This window comes from Scomber scombrus, chromosome 14 (genome assembly GCF_963691925.1).
Source record: "Scomber scombrus chromosome 14, fScoSco1.1, whole genome shotgun sequence".
Lineage (NCBI taxonomy): Eukaryota > Metazoa > Chordata > Actinopteri > Scombriformes > Scombridae > Scomber > Scomber scombrus.
In genome coordinates, this window is record NC_084983.1 from 6,527,400 (window position 1) to 6,543,519 (window position 16,120).

The following is a 16,120-nucleotide window of genomic DNA, read 5'->3' on the forward strand; positions in this document are numbered from 1 at the left end:
ATTGTCATGCTGGGAAACAGTTCTCCAAAGTTGCAGGTTTCTAACAGACCACATCAGGTTTTCCCTGGGTTTTGGCTGCATTCACTTTAAACTCTACCATCACAAGCCTGCCAGAGCTTGCTGCAGGGAATCATCCCCACAGCATGATGCCGCCACAACCATGATTCATGGAGGAGATGGTATGTTTATGATGGCCAAAAGGCTGTATCTTGGTTTCAGATTTCAGAGTCATCTACTGGCAAACTGTAGCTGAGATGTCATGAGTTTTTGTTTAGTTTTTTTTAAAGAGTAAATTTCCCTGTACTCCCATACAACTGCAAATGGTGAAGTACGCAAGCAGCTGCTGTATCATGCACAGTCTCGGGTCTGAGCCTCTGAAGCCTGGAACTCCTTCAGAGTCATGACAGGTCTTGATTTAACTCAGTTTCGAGGGATGTTCAATAACTTGACTGTTCTTGGATCCATCTGCTGACTTGTGTTTTTCACTCACCTTTTTGCAGCGTTACTTTAGATTTTGCCACTACTGACTCACCGAAAGTTGGACCTTACAGAAAGAGACGTAGTTATATTACAACAGCCAATCGTCTACACACAGGTGATCTCCATTTAATTAATCATCCTTCTAAAACTAGATAGCTTTACCAGTAATGATTAACTTATCTGATGATCAGTGACAAAAAACACTTATTTTATTATTGGAATATTATTACTGATGTATTTATATGTAAACACTGCAGCATATTCATTTAGTCAAGCTGGAGCTAATATGAAAATACAGCTGGGGCAGAGAGTTTACAATATATCCCATTTTATAAACTGACCATATGTTTTACATCTGTAAATTAATTAATAGCTTTCAAAATTAATATCTGAAATGTAGTGGAGTAGAGGTACAAAGTAGCATTTGTACATACTCAAGCAAAGTACAAGTAGTAATAGCATACTGATGTAAGGTACTTGGGTACTTTCTACCTGTGGATCATTGAAATGAACTGAAATCTCTCTTGACCAATAGTAACCTGTGCAGTTACTGTACCATATCAATACTACATTATTATAAAATCACATAGCTCTATCTGATATATGATTATATAGTTATTATTATATAGTGATTATGAAGCCAATAAGTCTCTATTATGATAATAATTTACATTAACGTTATTATCATTATAATTTTCTGCTATGGTCTATTAATTATTACCGTCCTCACTGGTTTCTGTTCAGGACTTTACCACCAGGCAGTTGACATAATGATAGTGCGCTCTTACACAACAGTTACCACACACTGTATCCAGATCTGCGGAGGGAGACGCAGGCTCAGCTGACAGATGAGGGGCCTCACTGGCTTCACCAAGCGGCTGCTCTCTGAAGAAGTATTCAAGTGTTTGAAGAAAGAGGAGGAGGAGGGGGCGTCAGCTGAAGAGAAAGAACACACTTTTGGCGGATAGTCAACACTGAATGAAAAGACACCATGGCGAGCAAAGGGACAGCCGGACAGAGCGAGCTGCAGGGCTCCTCAGACTCAGAGTCAGAGGCGGAGGGGGAGCCTCCTCGGATGACCGATTGGGGACCGTCCGCCTGGTCTGTCCCCTGCTCACAGGTCATCCACAGCGGACACTTCATGGTGTCATCGCCCCACAGCGACACCGCGTCCCGCAGGAGGAAGAGCGGCACTTCTATGAGATATGATTTCGACACGGTGAATAGGACGTGGTGCCAGACGTACCGGTACGGCCCGTTCAGCTCCGGGAGCCTGAGCATCGACCCCACTCTGACACGCCTGTTTGAGTGCATGTCCCTGGCCTACAGGTGGGTCTCTATCAGCTGGCACAGGATGACCTCACCTCAGCCAAGCTCAGTTTAGCTGATTTTCATTTGTAGGTCTGCCCTCTTTAAACTGGTGTAACCCCTTACTTTCCCCCCATTCAACTCCCCAGCTGCTGAAACAGATCTATAGCTAAGCTGGTGTGCATTATTTGGAGTTTACACACATCTGTACAAACATTTGAAACCAGGGTGATTTCTCAAAGGAAAGTTTTCCGATTACAATTTAAAAAGCATATTTAAAATGACCCTACAGGCTATAATTGATGACCCCCTGCAGTGATCCCTTTTAACCTGTGTTTTTAAGAGCCACAGATCACTACACAACAAGAGCTCCACGTATAGGTATATGTTATTCAATAGCTTCCCTCTTAAAACTGATAGTGAGGGTCTGGTTGTGTGTGGAAGAGGGATTTTGCAGTCGCTTGCACAACAGCTCAGAAAATCTTCACTGAAAACTGGACTTTGATTCTAGTTGGCAGCACAGGACAGATTACAGTGTAACTGAGGGAAGGAAAGAAGATCCTGGAAGATGCCCCTGGCTTATTTACTGTTATTAAGTTAGCTTTTCTTTAACTTTATATTCACTTTTTATAAGTTATTACACACAGACACTGTAAAATTAAAGATTTAACATGCTTGTATGCACTTTAATTGAATTCTCTGCTATGTTACAGTAAGTGTTTAGTTACATTTGATAGGGGACCATGTGTTTAAGAAGATGTAGCAGGGTAACACTTTATAATAAGGGTACAACATAGTAATGCACACTGTATGAGTATTTAATGCATGGATGTATGCAGGACTTCCAGCTGTTCACCAATAATAGATGATGAAGTCCCTATGAGTGCATGTGATTATTTAACTTTTGATCAATTAATTTACAGTTATTGTACAGTCAGACATTAATTGATATACCACCAAATTAGAAAGAATGTAAACACAGATACTGTTATTATCAATGCAAGCAGTATTATGCTTTCTAATCAGGTACAATACATCTTTATAGTGTTACAAGCTTGTCAATGTGTCATCAAGACTGTTGGATCATGCAGCAACATGTAAATGTTTGCATCTGACTACCACTTTGATTTTTAAAGAATCCTTTATGTAATATATATAGTATTTTCTATGTGAATATTGATCTGCACTCAACACTGGTAAATAGTAATTAGGTGGTATATCAATTAATGTATGAAGTAACTGTGAATCAACACTGATAATTTATTAACTATACTGTCATAGTGACTTGATTACATGGTGAGCAACATCAATTCATGATATATCCCGCATGCATTAAATCATCACAGCCCATGCATTACTATGTTGTAGTATGTGTAGTATGTGTTTTGTACTCTTACTATAATGTGTAACCAACTTCAGTGCTTCTTTAACAGCTTCTTCATATGTGGTGCCATCAACCTTTGGCCCAAAGATTTGTCCCTACTATTCACTGTGTGCCAATTTTGTTTTTGTTTTTTTATAGTTTTGAGAGTTTCAAGAGTTGCACAATAAACCCTGAACAAGATATGGTTACCACTAAAACAGACCACAAAGAAGAAGAACCTAAAATATATCAATACTGGTGACTGATTTGTTATTAGTGCTTTGTATCATGTGCAGCAGGTACTAACTACTGCTGCTCTCCTACACAGTATTAGTCATTAACCAGACTGGGGTTAATTGGTTCTCTTCCTAATTGGTTTTACTTGCTGTCTCTGCTGTTTTTGGAGTGTGTGACATGCAGCGATGTCACTCCGTTAAAAGCATGTTGAAAGTGATTCCCAGAGCTTCCTGGCAACTCCCTGAGCACCTCACATTAGGAGGCCTTTTCTCACCACTCTGCAGGCCGAGGGACAATGGAAAAAAAAGAAGTGCAAACAGCCTGGCAGCATGGTGGTGAATAAGTTGATTAGGTGCTATTAGTCAAAATCAGGACAGGTTTCCAACAGGGTTTTTTTTCCACTGTGTCCTTTTTCTAAGATAAGAGTATCTTGTCTTTTATGGTTTTTAGGTGTATTTTGGGGTTTATTTTTGTTTAAATAAAAGTTATAATAAAAAAAGAAGTGATATGAATATTAATCATGACTACCACAATACTAAGATTGTCTGGTTTTTATTCTTGCAGTGGTAAGATAGTGTCTCCCAAGTGGAAGTCTTTTAAGGGTCTGCGGCTGCTGTGGAGGGATAAGATCCGTCTGAACAACGCCATCTGGAGAGCGTGGTTCATTCAGTGTGAGTCTGCTGCTCTTTAACATCTCTCCACTGAGAAAATTACCCAAAAAAATAAGTGACCAAATGTAAAAGAGGAATCCACTTTTGCTGCTCTGTGTCCTCTGTGTTTAGATGTGGAGAAGAGGAAGAACCCAGTGTGCGGGTTCGTCAGCCCGCTGGAGGGCTCTGAGGCAGACGCACACCGAAAGCCTGAAGTGAGTCATTTGTGTCTTAGGTATTTTTCATGAAGCACCACTCACATATGATTCCAAAGCCACCTGCTAACATAACATATCAACAGGCAATCGTATTAGAGGGCAGCTACTGGAAGCGAAGGATCGAGGTGGTGATCAAGGAGTATCACAAGTGGAGGATTTATTATAAGAAGAGGGTAAACACATCAACTTTCCATCTTCTGCATGTATGTTTTTATTAACTTCTAATTCAAACTTTTTCTCTTTTTTTCCTTTGCAGCTTCAGAAAAAGAAGGATGATATTTTATCGATGCTACAAGAGGTATGACCAAAAGATTCTTGTGTTATTGTCACACTAGCGTCTGTCTTTCTATAGGTTTTGAAAACACACTCACATAGACAAACATTGAGTTTGACCCCTTGAAGGCTGAAGTTGGCCGACTGACCCACGCTTCAGTGTGCGCGCGTGTGTGTGTGTTGGTGACCGGCTAGCATTGTTTACTTTTGAATGCAGTTGGAGCTGACCATATGATCATCAGAGTCGTCCAAGCGGCTATTTTTAGCACGTGGATGTAGCCTGTCTCTCAGTTAACCAGAGAGGAAAAAGAGAGAGTGAAAAAAAGAAAAAAAGCAAACAGAAACGTGCAAAACAACTTGCGTCATGGCCCTGACATTTGTAGACAATTGACACATATTGATTGCCAGCAACAACAATACCTCTAACAGCTCCCTGGGTTTTTTATCTTTATTAAAGGGAAATAACTGCAGAATTGAATGTCATTTAATCAAATCTGACCCACTTTCAGCAGCGCTTTGTAAAAAGTTAAGTGGCAGAGGGGCTGGCGAGTACGACGGTGACGTCACGGCTACAGAAACAAACAAAAGAAGTGGGGGGGGAAAGGAGAGAAAGGGATCCTGGGGAAGCACCTCATTCATGTTAGTATTCATATTAGAATGTGACGTGTGCTTTCTAAGGTCCCAGCCCATCCTTAGACTCTGCCATCCCACTACTCCCTGTTTGACCATCACCAGCATTATTTACTGCCTTGTTTTCAGAATAGAGTTCAAAGTTAAGACCACTGCACTCTAAGATAAGATCTGACTGTCTGTCTGCAAACTAAACAATCCGCATTGTGCGGTATTTGAAAGGATTCATATCAGCAAGTGCTTGAGAGGTTAAAGATCACTAAACCAGGTTTATATGCTACGTGTTATCTTGCTTTTCTCTTAACGGTTTACTCCAGCGAATGGGAAGAAAACACCTCAGTAAAACCCAAGGCTTGTTTTTTTTATGTTAGAGTTTATGTCATATACTTAATAACAGTCGCCAGTTTTAAAAGCCCTAATCTAAAATTTAACTGGCTATATAATTTAAGCTCCAGTCCCATTCTCGTAAAATCTTCAACAATCTGATTTGCTGCGGTGGACGGTGGCTTTATCGCCTCTCACCAGCCGTCATATTTTAAAAGCATTCCGTGAGCACATTTATTACAGGTTCAAATTATATTCTGTACTGCCAGTCCTAATTTTAAAACTCAATCAGTTTGACAGTGAAATAAAGTTCCAGCTGACTGCAGATTCAACACAGGCAGTAGCAGGGAGACTGCTTCATGAGGAGGGGGAGTGCACTGTGTGAGATATGAGAAGTCTGTACATTGATAATTATAGAATATTACCATTGATTTTAGCGGTGTGGCTTTGTGGCTTCCAGTGTCAGTCTGTTAGTCCAACACTTTGGTCCAGACTGAAATATCTCAAAAACTATGGGATGTATTGCTATTAAATTTGTATACAGACATTCATGCTTCTCAGAGTAGGAATCACCTGCCACCATGAGGTTGACGCTTTTGGTTTTCTGTAAAATATTTTAACAACTATTTGATAGCTTGCTGTGAAATTTACAATAAATTATAATTTGGTGGTTCCTTTACTTTTCATGTAGCGCTGCCATTAGATTTTAATGTGTCCAATAGAGCCCGACCCGTATATCGTTTAGCCGATATTATCGACCGATATTGGCAGATATATTGGTGTTTATGCTGTCCAATATATGCAGATTTTAGATTTTTAAACATATAAAGGCTACTATATATTTATCCTTTTTCCTAATTCATGTTGACTGTATACATATTGAATTCCCCATGAAGTGTACTGTTTCAGTGCACTGATGCCATTTTAACTGTAAAATATTGTGCCTCCATTACAAGTGCCACATTTGGGGGAAAAAGTGTGGTTATGTGTACATTCTGTAATAATATTATCGTAATATTATAATATTAACGGCCGATATATCGATATCAGAATTTTTCTATTTCCCAATATTGGTACTGGCATCTGCCCCAAAAATCCAGTATCAGTCAGGCCCTAGTGTCCAACACCTCATTTTATGACCTAATACCTGCAAAACTTCAGACATCCCCATCAGCCTCAGCTGCACTTTGTGTTTAGGGCTTATTCGCAAATGTCAGCATGCTAACAGGCTAAACTAAGATGGTAAACATTACCTGTCAGCCTCACACAGTCACCAGCATGACTGCATGTGTGTGCTGTAGATGTGCAAAGTAATGTCGTGACTCAAGAGTAAGAAGCTGTTGGCATTAAAATATCATCCCTGCTTATGTTAATCTGTGCTTATTTTATTTCTTTCCTTGTCACATCATCTCAGTTCATCTCTTCTTATTTCACATTAAACTAAATTAATGTCATGTACCACTTGCAGGAAACCCTTCAAAAAATTGTAAATAACGCCCATCGGAAGTGGCAAATTGCAAGGTGTTCATATGCATGTGTGTTTCTTTCTTCACCGAGGCAACAGCAGTTTGTGCTGATTGGGGCTTCAGGTCTGCACGTGAATGTGACTGCCAGAATTAGGTCAGGGACAAAAGGCTGCTGCTTTACTGATGGTGAGACATCAAAATAAAGAAATGAACAAAGCCGCCATAATGATAACCTGTAAGGGGCTAGTGTTTTTTTAACAATATGTCAAAAGTGCCTTTTCATCATGCGCTGCACACACAGAAATACACACACCAATCTTACTTCATTTGTACTTGTACACACTTATATTCTCCCTCAAAGCAAACGAATCCAGAGGCAGATAAATAAATTATAAGAGCGGATGTCGTGTACTCAGACGTAATCAAAACAGTTCCCGGCCCAATCTGGGCTTCCCTATAAATGTGGCCTCAGACTTAGAGGTGGAGGGTAAAGACAAGAAGATCAGGCTGAGGCAAAGCATCTCAGACACAAGGAAGAGACCCAGACTGGAGCTTCATTTCCTGTGAGTTTTTTATTGGGATCTGCGAAGAGACCGGGCGCTAGGAACAATTTGATATGACATGTTTCTGGCTGGCTAGATGCAATATTTATTCTGTGAGTGGATGTAAAATGTGTTCATGCTGCTTTGATATTTGTCTTTTAAGCTAATTTACATTGTCATATTATTAAGGATAACAGGATTTGACTAATTTAGCATTTATTGAACAAAGGATATCTTACATTTTATAGCTTTTTGGTGTTTTACATGCATTTCTCAGTGCAACCACCATGAAGGTTTTTTTTAATCATTACCTTTTCACCTCCAAGGCACACCAAAAACTGGATGTATACAGATTGGGAGAACCAAATGATGGCATTTGGTGCCATCAATGCCTCACTTTGGCCTTGTGTTTTTTTGTAGATGGCCCTCCAATGGATAGATCAGGGACTGATTTAATGTGTCACTCTATAGAAGTTGGTCCTGTAGGTGATTCAATCTTTCGCTGATTTGCCCTAGGGTCAAATCTGCCAGGCCAAGCTGGAGAAATGGACCAACCAGATGTATCAGGAGCCTAAGGCCGCGCCGGTGGAAGCCCACATGTTTGACCTGGACTGCCTTTTGTCCGACATCTCCGACACCCTGTTCACCATGACACAAAAGCCATGCCCCTGGGCCAGTGACAGCCACAACAGTGAGTAGTCTGCCCTCTGAAGCAATTTGAGTTTGACTTTGCTCCAAATTCAAATGATTAGAAGTGCTTAATAATAAGGATGGATCACTGATGGCCTGAGATCTGCATGACAACATTAAATGTCCCCATTGTGCATTAGCATATCATTTGGATGGACTTTCTGGCTGAAACATTCCGTAGGCTATTTCATTTTCATCAAATAATTGTCAAATCTCCTACTGGTAGCAACTATCTATGTTATGCACAGGAGCCAAGACGATAGATAGACATAATCTACTGTATATGAATATCTGGTGTAAGAAAGTCAATTGTAAGAATCCAGATTTTGGAAATCAGTCATCTATAATGTTTTTAAGCCCCTGAACACATGTTTTCTGAATCAGTTTCTCACTGTGAATGTGGTCCTACATGACACAGAATGTTAGTTTCTTCTGGTTTGAAGTGCGTAAAGATACGGTTGGAGAAAAAGTGATGTCACAAACGTCCATAAACCAATCAGGACTCAGCAACATTTAAATCAAACTCAAGGACAGTTGGATTGTGTCTTATGTTGCCTGGCAAGGTTTTTGATCAAATCTGACCAAACTGCACCTTTATAGTTCCAACAAAGCATATTAGACTGTCAAACTAAATATATAATACCTAATGATGTTTTTTCACAGCTATAAATGTGGCTTATTTATTTGTGATTATTTAAGGGATAGTTTAATATTTTTCCTCAGTGGACTTTATCAGTCACTCTTACCAAGTTTTCAGGGATTTTAATGTCTGGATCCACAGCCACAGTTTTGGGGAAGAAGCAAAAAGAACCCACCCAACAAATAAGCTTGCATAAGCAAGATGATACATTGACAGACGTGCTCTCGCATTTCTCTTTCTCTCTCTCTCTCTCTTTCATGTCTGATGTTCTGTTCTGTTCATCTCTTCTTCAGCATACACCAGCAATGCTGATATGATCCAGCCAGGCCTGACTCCACTACAGCCCAATCTGGATGATTTCATGGATATACCAGGTACTGTCTACCCGCCTGCCTGCCTGCCTGTCTGTCTGTCCGTCTGTCTGTTTGTGTGCCGGTGGGATCTCCACACAGAATGGCAACAGATCAATATCCCCCATTGATTCTGCTTCTTTGCAGTATCCATCCAGTTTCAGCTGTCCATCTACAACATAGTTAATTATTCAGTGACAGTGTGGTGCATGTGTGATTGATTCAGTGAAGAAGAATATATTTGAAAACTGACAGTTTCGACTGACAGATTCACAAGAAGAGGTATCAGAGTTTTAAAAATCATGTCAGATTTTCAACCTCAGAGTTCAGTGTCTCCATTCTCAATAAACCATAATTCTAGTAACCTATTGTGATTTAGGTCATGAAACTGAATTTGAGATTAAACTAGTTAATGCAAATATTCTTCTATGTTGTATTTTTTATTTGTTTATTGTTTTTCCAAACACCAACGGAATCAAAAATGTTGCTCTTGAGTGACACTTTTTTTTTGGGTTTATATGCTGTGTCTGCAATACTTTATTTAGCCCTGAAAGGTTAAAGAGGGGTCAAAGGCAGGGTTGAGCCAGCAGAATGGGGAAGTGGAAGAGGATGTAACTATTTAAATTGTACTGTATTTAACCACGACCCCTGGGTTGGGCACTACTTATGGGGGAAATTAAAAGATGGGCTGGGTAGATGGTGGAGTTTCCTTCTCCAAAAACAAGTTCCAGATTTTAATATTTGCTTTATTCTGAAGCTTGATTTGTTAATCTGGAGTATTAGTTTAAAATTAGATATAGACAGAGTCCTGCTCATCATCTTAAAGGTGAGAATATGTCAGTGTCGTGTGCAGTAATCACAATCAGTAATTACAGGTTTACCATGAGTCATCAGGACTTAATGTGCTATAGGGTTGGGTATCATTTAAAAAAATGATGGTACAAATCCAAGTACCTTTAAAGTGATACCGATATTAATTGAGTACTTCATTCGATACCCATCGTGCCACCACTCCTCCACATCTAAATGATTTGATTTTTACACAAATGGATTTTGAAAGTCTTCAAATGATTAATATTCGTGTCTCTGAACGGTGGCAGTGGGTCAATCACATGTCGCATTAAATCGAAAAACGCTTGCGTTGATTGATGTGAGGAAGTCCATACATACATATTTTCTATCTCTGGGTGCAAAAAGGATCAATTACAGGTATCATGTGACGGGAGACGTTTTGATACTACTTAGTATTGATTTATTTCAGTCAATACCTTAACGTTATCGAGTACCAATACCCAGGTCTAATGTGCTACCAGAAAGTGTTGGATATATTCCAGACACTCGTTGTAGTAGACAGTAGAAAACATGCTTGTGCTTGTAGCTAAATATGCAAGGCTATTGAGCGATTTGTAGTTGTAGAGTACCCTGATGAATGCATAAAGACTAAAATGAGATATTTGAAGTCAAGAATATCATGGTATTATCTTCCCACTACTAGATACTTTGGTTTCTTTTTGAGGAATTTGAAGGATATTATAAAAATTGCATGATTAAACCCGACATAATAGAGTAACAATGATGCTGACATTGTACTGGCGCCACTTTCTCAGTGTGCATTTGTTCTTTTCAATTATTAGGGGTGGCCCCACAAAGCAGCAGATCTTCCAACGTGTAATTGAGCCATCAGAACATTAACTTTCATTTTAAAAAGCTTCTCATTTTACTTCCACCTCAAATCTGCTGCTTTAGATGAAGTAAACTGCCAAAAAATGTTGGAGAAACAGTTAATCCGGACTGAAATGAAAATAAAATAAATCAGCGCTGACCAAATCTGAATATGTTTTGGAGCAGCAGCATTTAAAAACCTCCAAGCTCTGACTGAGCTGTTTTTTTTAGTTAATACTTGTTTCTACATCCTTCAGTGTGTGAGAGGGAACGATTTGGCTGCGTGCCTCCTTCAGAGCAAACAGCTAGCCCCGAGCAATACACTGACAGCCGAAGAGCTTCAGACAGCAGCGAGGAAGCAGGCTGGAGTTTGGTCCTTCGCTTAGGGGCACAATGGCTCAGGCTGTTTTGGCCTCTGTGTTACTTTCAGTGAAGCAATCTAGCAGCCCTCTGGCTACAAGTCAGCCTTTGTAACCCACAGACAACCTGCTGCCCAGTGCTGTGATATATATGTGTGTGTGTGTGTGTGTGTGTGTGTGTGTGTGTGTGTGTGTGTGTGTGGTCTGTCATAGGCTACTTTTTGGGACAAATTTCAGACTAAAGAGCAGTTAATTGGGGACTTTTTCCTAACTGGGGACACGACTTTTGTCCTCAATTGAGAAAAAGCAGATTTTTGAGTCAGTATGGTTAGTGCTTGAGTAAGTTTCCAGGGAATGAATGTAAGTCTTTGTAAGTGTATGTCCCCAAAAGTGACCTAGGACATTGTGTGTGTGCGTGTATGTGGCTGTTTGTTCTCACAGCACTGGCAGGGTCCTGAGGGATCAGCTGTCTGCCTCTCTTTTGGTCACAAGGTCCAGGGACTTGGTGAGTGTCTGTCAGAGTGTCACAGCAATGAGTTAAATTTATGCACAGTCTTCCACTGTGATCCTCCTGAATGGAAACACAGATTACCTGTCCGAGGTCGCGTATCCTGCCAGTCATTTCTACCGCTGAGATGGAAACAAAGACATACTGGTATGTACTTTTCAGGCCGTGCCAGATTCTAGCCTTGTGTTTTAAGCCTTGCACATGTGCTGTGCTGAGTGCTGAATACACTGTGGGTTAATGACAGGCTTTCAACTCTACAATGTTGGAATCGACGCCTTGTAGGTCGAAGCAAGTGAGTGAATGTTTGTTTGTTTTTCATTTTGCTCCACTGGCTGAAGCTTGTTTTGCATTCATTAATATCAGATGTGGAGAAAACATTTTGTAATCGCAGATGGCAGCCTGCCACTGTCAGTTGCCAGTGTGGCTCCAGAAATATGTGACCTGGCAGATGCGAAGCAAATAGCTTTGATACTCTGCTTTTTCCTATTTTATTGTTTGAGTTTCTGACATGAAGCCATGACCAGACTGATAGTTTTTGTGTTTCAGGTTACTTTCAGTCACTTCTGTGAAAAAATGACATTTTCTGTGGTGTCACGTTAATTCAAGTAGCAACAAGGAGCATACTGTTAACTGGAGGATTTAGGTATTCACATCACACTCGTTGTGATGTCACAAATCCTACTCATAGGTACACATCGTATTGTTTTATGGTGAGCACAGAGAAACCTTCCACATGTTAAACAGTCTTCTGGTGTCACACTCATACACATACATCATCTTGCACAGTGAAGCTCAAACATCCAAGAAAAGTAACAACAAGCAATTTATTTTTTAGTATGAGGGGCTTTAAAAAACTATGATAAAGAGTCAAAGTTTGGACTAAAACTTGGATCTGGTGAGGTACTTCTGCAGGCGATTGTACAGTAGATTACATGATTTCAGCAGAGCTTGTTTGTATTGTGTTTGTTGTAACTTTGCCACCTTCTTTGATAGATTTTCACTGGTTAAATAAAGGAAAGATGAAGTAGATAATGCAGTTTTTATATGGACTCACTTCCAAAACAATTGATATCCTTCCAAAGTGTCTTTATGACTGATAGTCTGATTGACAGTGTGTGTGTGTGTGTGTGTGTGTGTGTGTGTGTGTGTGTGTGTGTGTGTGTGTGTGTGTGTGTGTGTGTGTGTGTGTGTCTGTGTCTGTGTCTGTGTGTGTCTGTGTGTGTGTGTGTGTTTCTCTCAGATATCTTTATGAACTTCCGGGGCCAGCCCACAGAGCAGACTGGTTTTGCTGACTGTGGCTATTTTGAGAACTCATCCAGTGTAGCGTTTGCTCCAGTTACCTCCCCCGTGGTAACAACTCCTCAGCTACTTATCAACACCCAGCTGACTCAGGTACTGCCACTGTTAACAGCTCCACCTGCTTGTAAGACATATTACTGCAGACGAACTGTATTCTGGGTATTTTACAGTAGCAACTCATAGTACTTTACAGTCAATAAAACTGACTGAACTTTCTTTTGCAGCCCAATTTGTCATCTGACAGTTTATCTCAGCCCTCCTCATCCAACACCCAGCCAGACCACAGCAGGCCAGGCCAGGATTGTGGTGAATACCACACACCCAGCATGCCGTATGGACACCAGTCGTACCCTGATCCACCTGTTTCTATAGCGTTCACCACCAGCATCGAGCAGCCGGTCTCTGCAAGCATCCCCTTTTTGTACCCACTGCCTTGCCACAAGTTCGGCTACCACACGACCACCAGCGTAACCTCGTCTGTCATCACTCACACCGCCTCCACCACGGGAGCCCAGGGCCCCGTGCAGCAGGCTCATGGCTACCCCCACTCAGGAGACGCATACCCCCAGACTCCGTGCCAATCTCTCAGTTACCCGGCTGTCATGTCCGAGCCGGTCCACGCAGTGCTGCCCTCTGTCACCGCGGCCCATTGCTTCTCAGTCCCGGGAGCAGGTGTCCACCACGGGGGTCAGAGGGAAGCACAAGCAAAAGACAGGAGGAGTGAGGACAGCCGGTCACTCCGTGGCTCCGTCTGGCACCCAGTCCGCTGCACCCACATCAACACCCACACCCACTAGCTGCCTGGCTAAACTGCTCTCCTCAGGCGCCCGCGAGCGTGAGTCCATTCTCTCCCTTCTTCTATCTTTGACCAAAGTTCTTCATCTGAAAAAATTGACTAACATTTGTTTTTGTACTTTTAGGGAAGCCAGCCCTTGGATTTGATACTTCTCTAGGGACAGCCAAAGGTCAGAGGTCATCATCTCCCAGCTCATTGGTGAGCCTGTCCTTCAGTTTCACAAGAGCAGTGTTGATAACTAGCTTGGCACAGCATCTCTACAACAAATAATTGAGTAACTAAAAAGTTGCATCAAGGCAGCTTCACATTTGTTCAGACTGAAATATGACATGTTTTCTTCGTCGTTACCCATTTTTTTGATTCTCTTCTCCTCTTCGCTTGTCCTAAATTTTTCTACAATTGCTACTTTCTATTGTTATCCCACCCTTTACGTTAATATTTTATTGGTTCTCTGTATAAATAAGAAATTACCTTCGATTGCCTTTATCACGAAAAGCCCGAGCATGTAGCTAACTCATTAAAATTGGTGGATTCTTCGTGCTCCAGTGACTGAAATGGAAGTTGGCTCTCAGGGTTGCTGCATTGATAAAAGTTTCTAGCGGAACACTGCATTGATAAAAGTTTCTAGCGGAACACTGCTATTAATCTTAATGATTTTCAAAGTAAGAGAGTTTTATAAACATGCCCTTCTAACACCAGAATGATTAATGCTGACTAACTTGTCTAACAGCCAAATTTTTTTGCGTCTGTTGGGTCATGGCACGTGTAAGTAGAGATTGTGTGTTTTTTTTTTTTTACAGCAGTCAAGCAGTAGCACGCATGTTGGAGGACCTCCGTCCCAGCTGCAGCATGGAGCCGTCTGGCCCCCGGGGATCCCAGTGATGACGCCTCTGCACAGCCAAGGTGCCACATTGGGTCATAGCGGTCCTCACGCCAGCAGCTCCAGAGGCTCTACGGTGTCTGCCCTGCTCACCCACGGCTCAGCGCACAGCAACACAACCCTCCTCATACCCAAGACGGAGAAACTATCACCTGTCCAGCTCTACGGCACAGACAGGAGCAGCTTAACCGGTAACTGCTGCAGCGAAACACGTCTCACTTACTCCAAAATTCATGCATCAAGTCTTCTTTTAATTGCAAAATGACTGTTAAGGAATATACTGTGTAATATTGTAGGAGCTATGACATGATAAGCTGATCCCTGGTAGATAGGCTATTACTCTATGTTGAGTTTTCTGCAGGAATCTGGCAATAAATTACAGGCAGTTTGGTGTGACAGGATAGCGGAAGACAATGGTAAAATATGCCTGTGTAATGTAAATCATAAGTGAAGGTGCTGTACAATAAAGAGTATCCATCCAAAAGATTCATGTATAACAGATGAATATATGTGCGCTTTTTATAGCCCAAATAATTCCAAAAGTCTCACTACATGAGTTCTGTAGAGTTAATGATGATTCCATTTGCAGCACAAAGTTTTAATCATTAAAAGGCCACTTTTCTTAATCGGAACAATGCTGCTTGTCTCTTATCACACAGTATAGAGTGTATGCTAAAATGTTAACATCTTCCAAGGACACATAGATGATTTTAATTTCTACTTTTTGCTCTAACCAATTCTGAGTCAAACAAAAAAAAGAAGGTTCATTGTAGAAAACTCAAATAAAGCCCAACATTTGCTGAATATGCAGAGATTCTGAGCAGTGAAAGAATACATGACGGATTTAAACTTGTGTGTCAGTGTAGAGGTCATTTCATTTCCCTGCACAGAGATTGATATCTTTCTTTCTTTCAGTCAATTTCCCTCGACATCCAGGCCAAACATCACCGCCAAATGCTTTAGACAAAGCCTCCAACCCAGAGTCCCCGCACTCAGGCTTCTCTGGACATGGAAAGATAGAATCCAGTAAGGTAGGACGTCCTGTTTTTGTGTCATTTACATACACTGTTTGTTGACTTAACGGGTCAATCTCATTGTGATATGTACATATTTTTAACTTTGTTCTTTCTGCAGCAAACAGAGACCAGGAGGATAACTCATATCTCAGCTGAGCAGAAGAGACGCTTCAACATCAAACTGGGATTTGACACTTTACATAACCTTGTGACAACACTCAGCTCTCAGCCGAGCATAAAGGTACTGTCGTGTGAAAGGATGTGCAGCTGCATTAAAGACTGATGCGCTGAAAGGTGAAGGCGGAGGGAATCTGGAAAGAGCGATGTATTCGATGCAAAGTGTGACTGGAAAACGACGTGACATGCATCGTTTTGAATATTAACCACTGAATATTTGTGGTGTCTTTGCTGATCATGTCCCATAAAACA

General features: G+C 41.1%; 1 protein-coding gene across 1 annotated transcript in view; it reads left to right on the plus strand.

Annotated features, from left to right (window-relative positions):
* The first annotated feature begins 1,273 nt into the window (after positions 1-1,273).
* The window catches only part of LOC133994535 (carbohydrate-responsive element-binding protein), a 19,131-nt gene continuing 4,284 nt past the window's right edge, over positions 1,274-16,120 (plus strand). The window contains 14 exon segments of the mRNA XM_062433821.1: positions 1,274-1,809; positions 3,953-4,059; positions 4,171-4,253; positions 4,340-4,429; positions 4,513-4,554; positions 8,008-8,182; positions 9,115-9,195; positions 12,941-13,092; positions 13,224-13,664; positions 13,666-13,834; positions 13,920-13,993; positions 14,596-14,866; positions 15,591-15,706; positions 15,810-16,012. Of these exon segments, the coding sequence (XP_062289805.1) occupies positions 1,472-1,809; positions 3,953-4,059; positions 4,171-4,253; positions 4,340-4,429; positions 4,513-4,554; positions 8,008-8,182; positions 9,115-9,195; positions 12,941-13,092; positions 13,224-13,664; positions 13,666-13,834; positions 13,920-13,993; positions 14,596-14,866; positions 15,591-15,706; positions 15,810-16,012 (2,342 nt within the window). The 5' untranslated portion in view covers positions 1,274-1,471.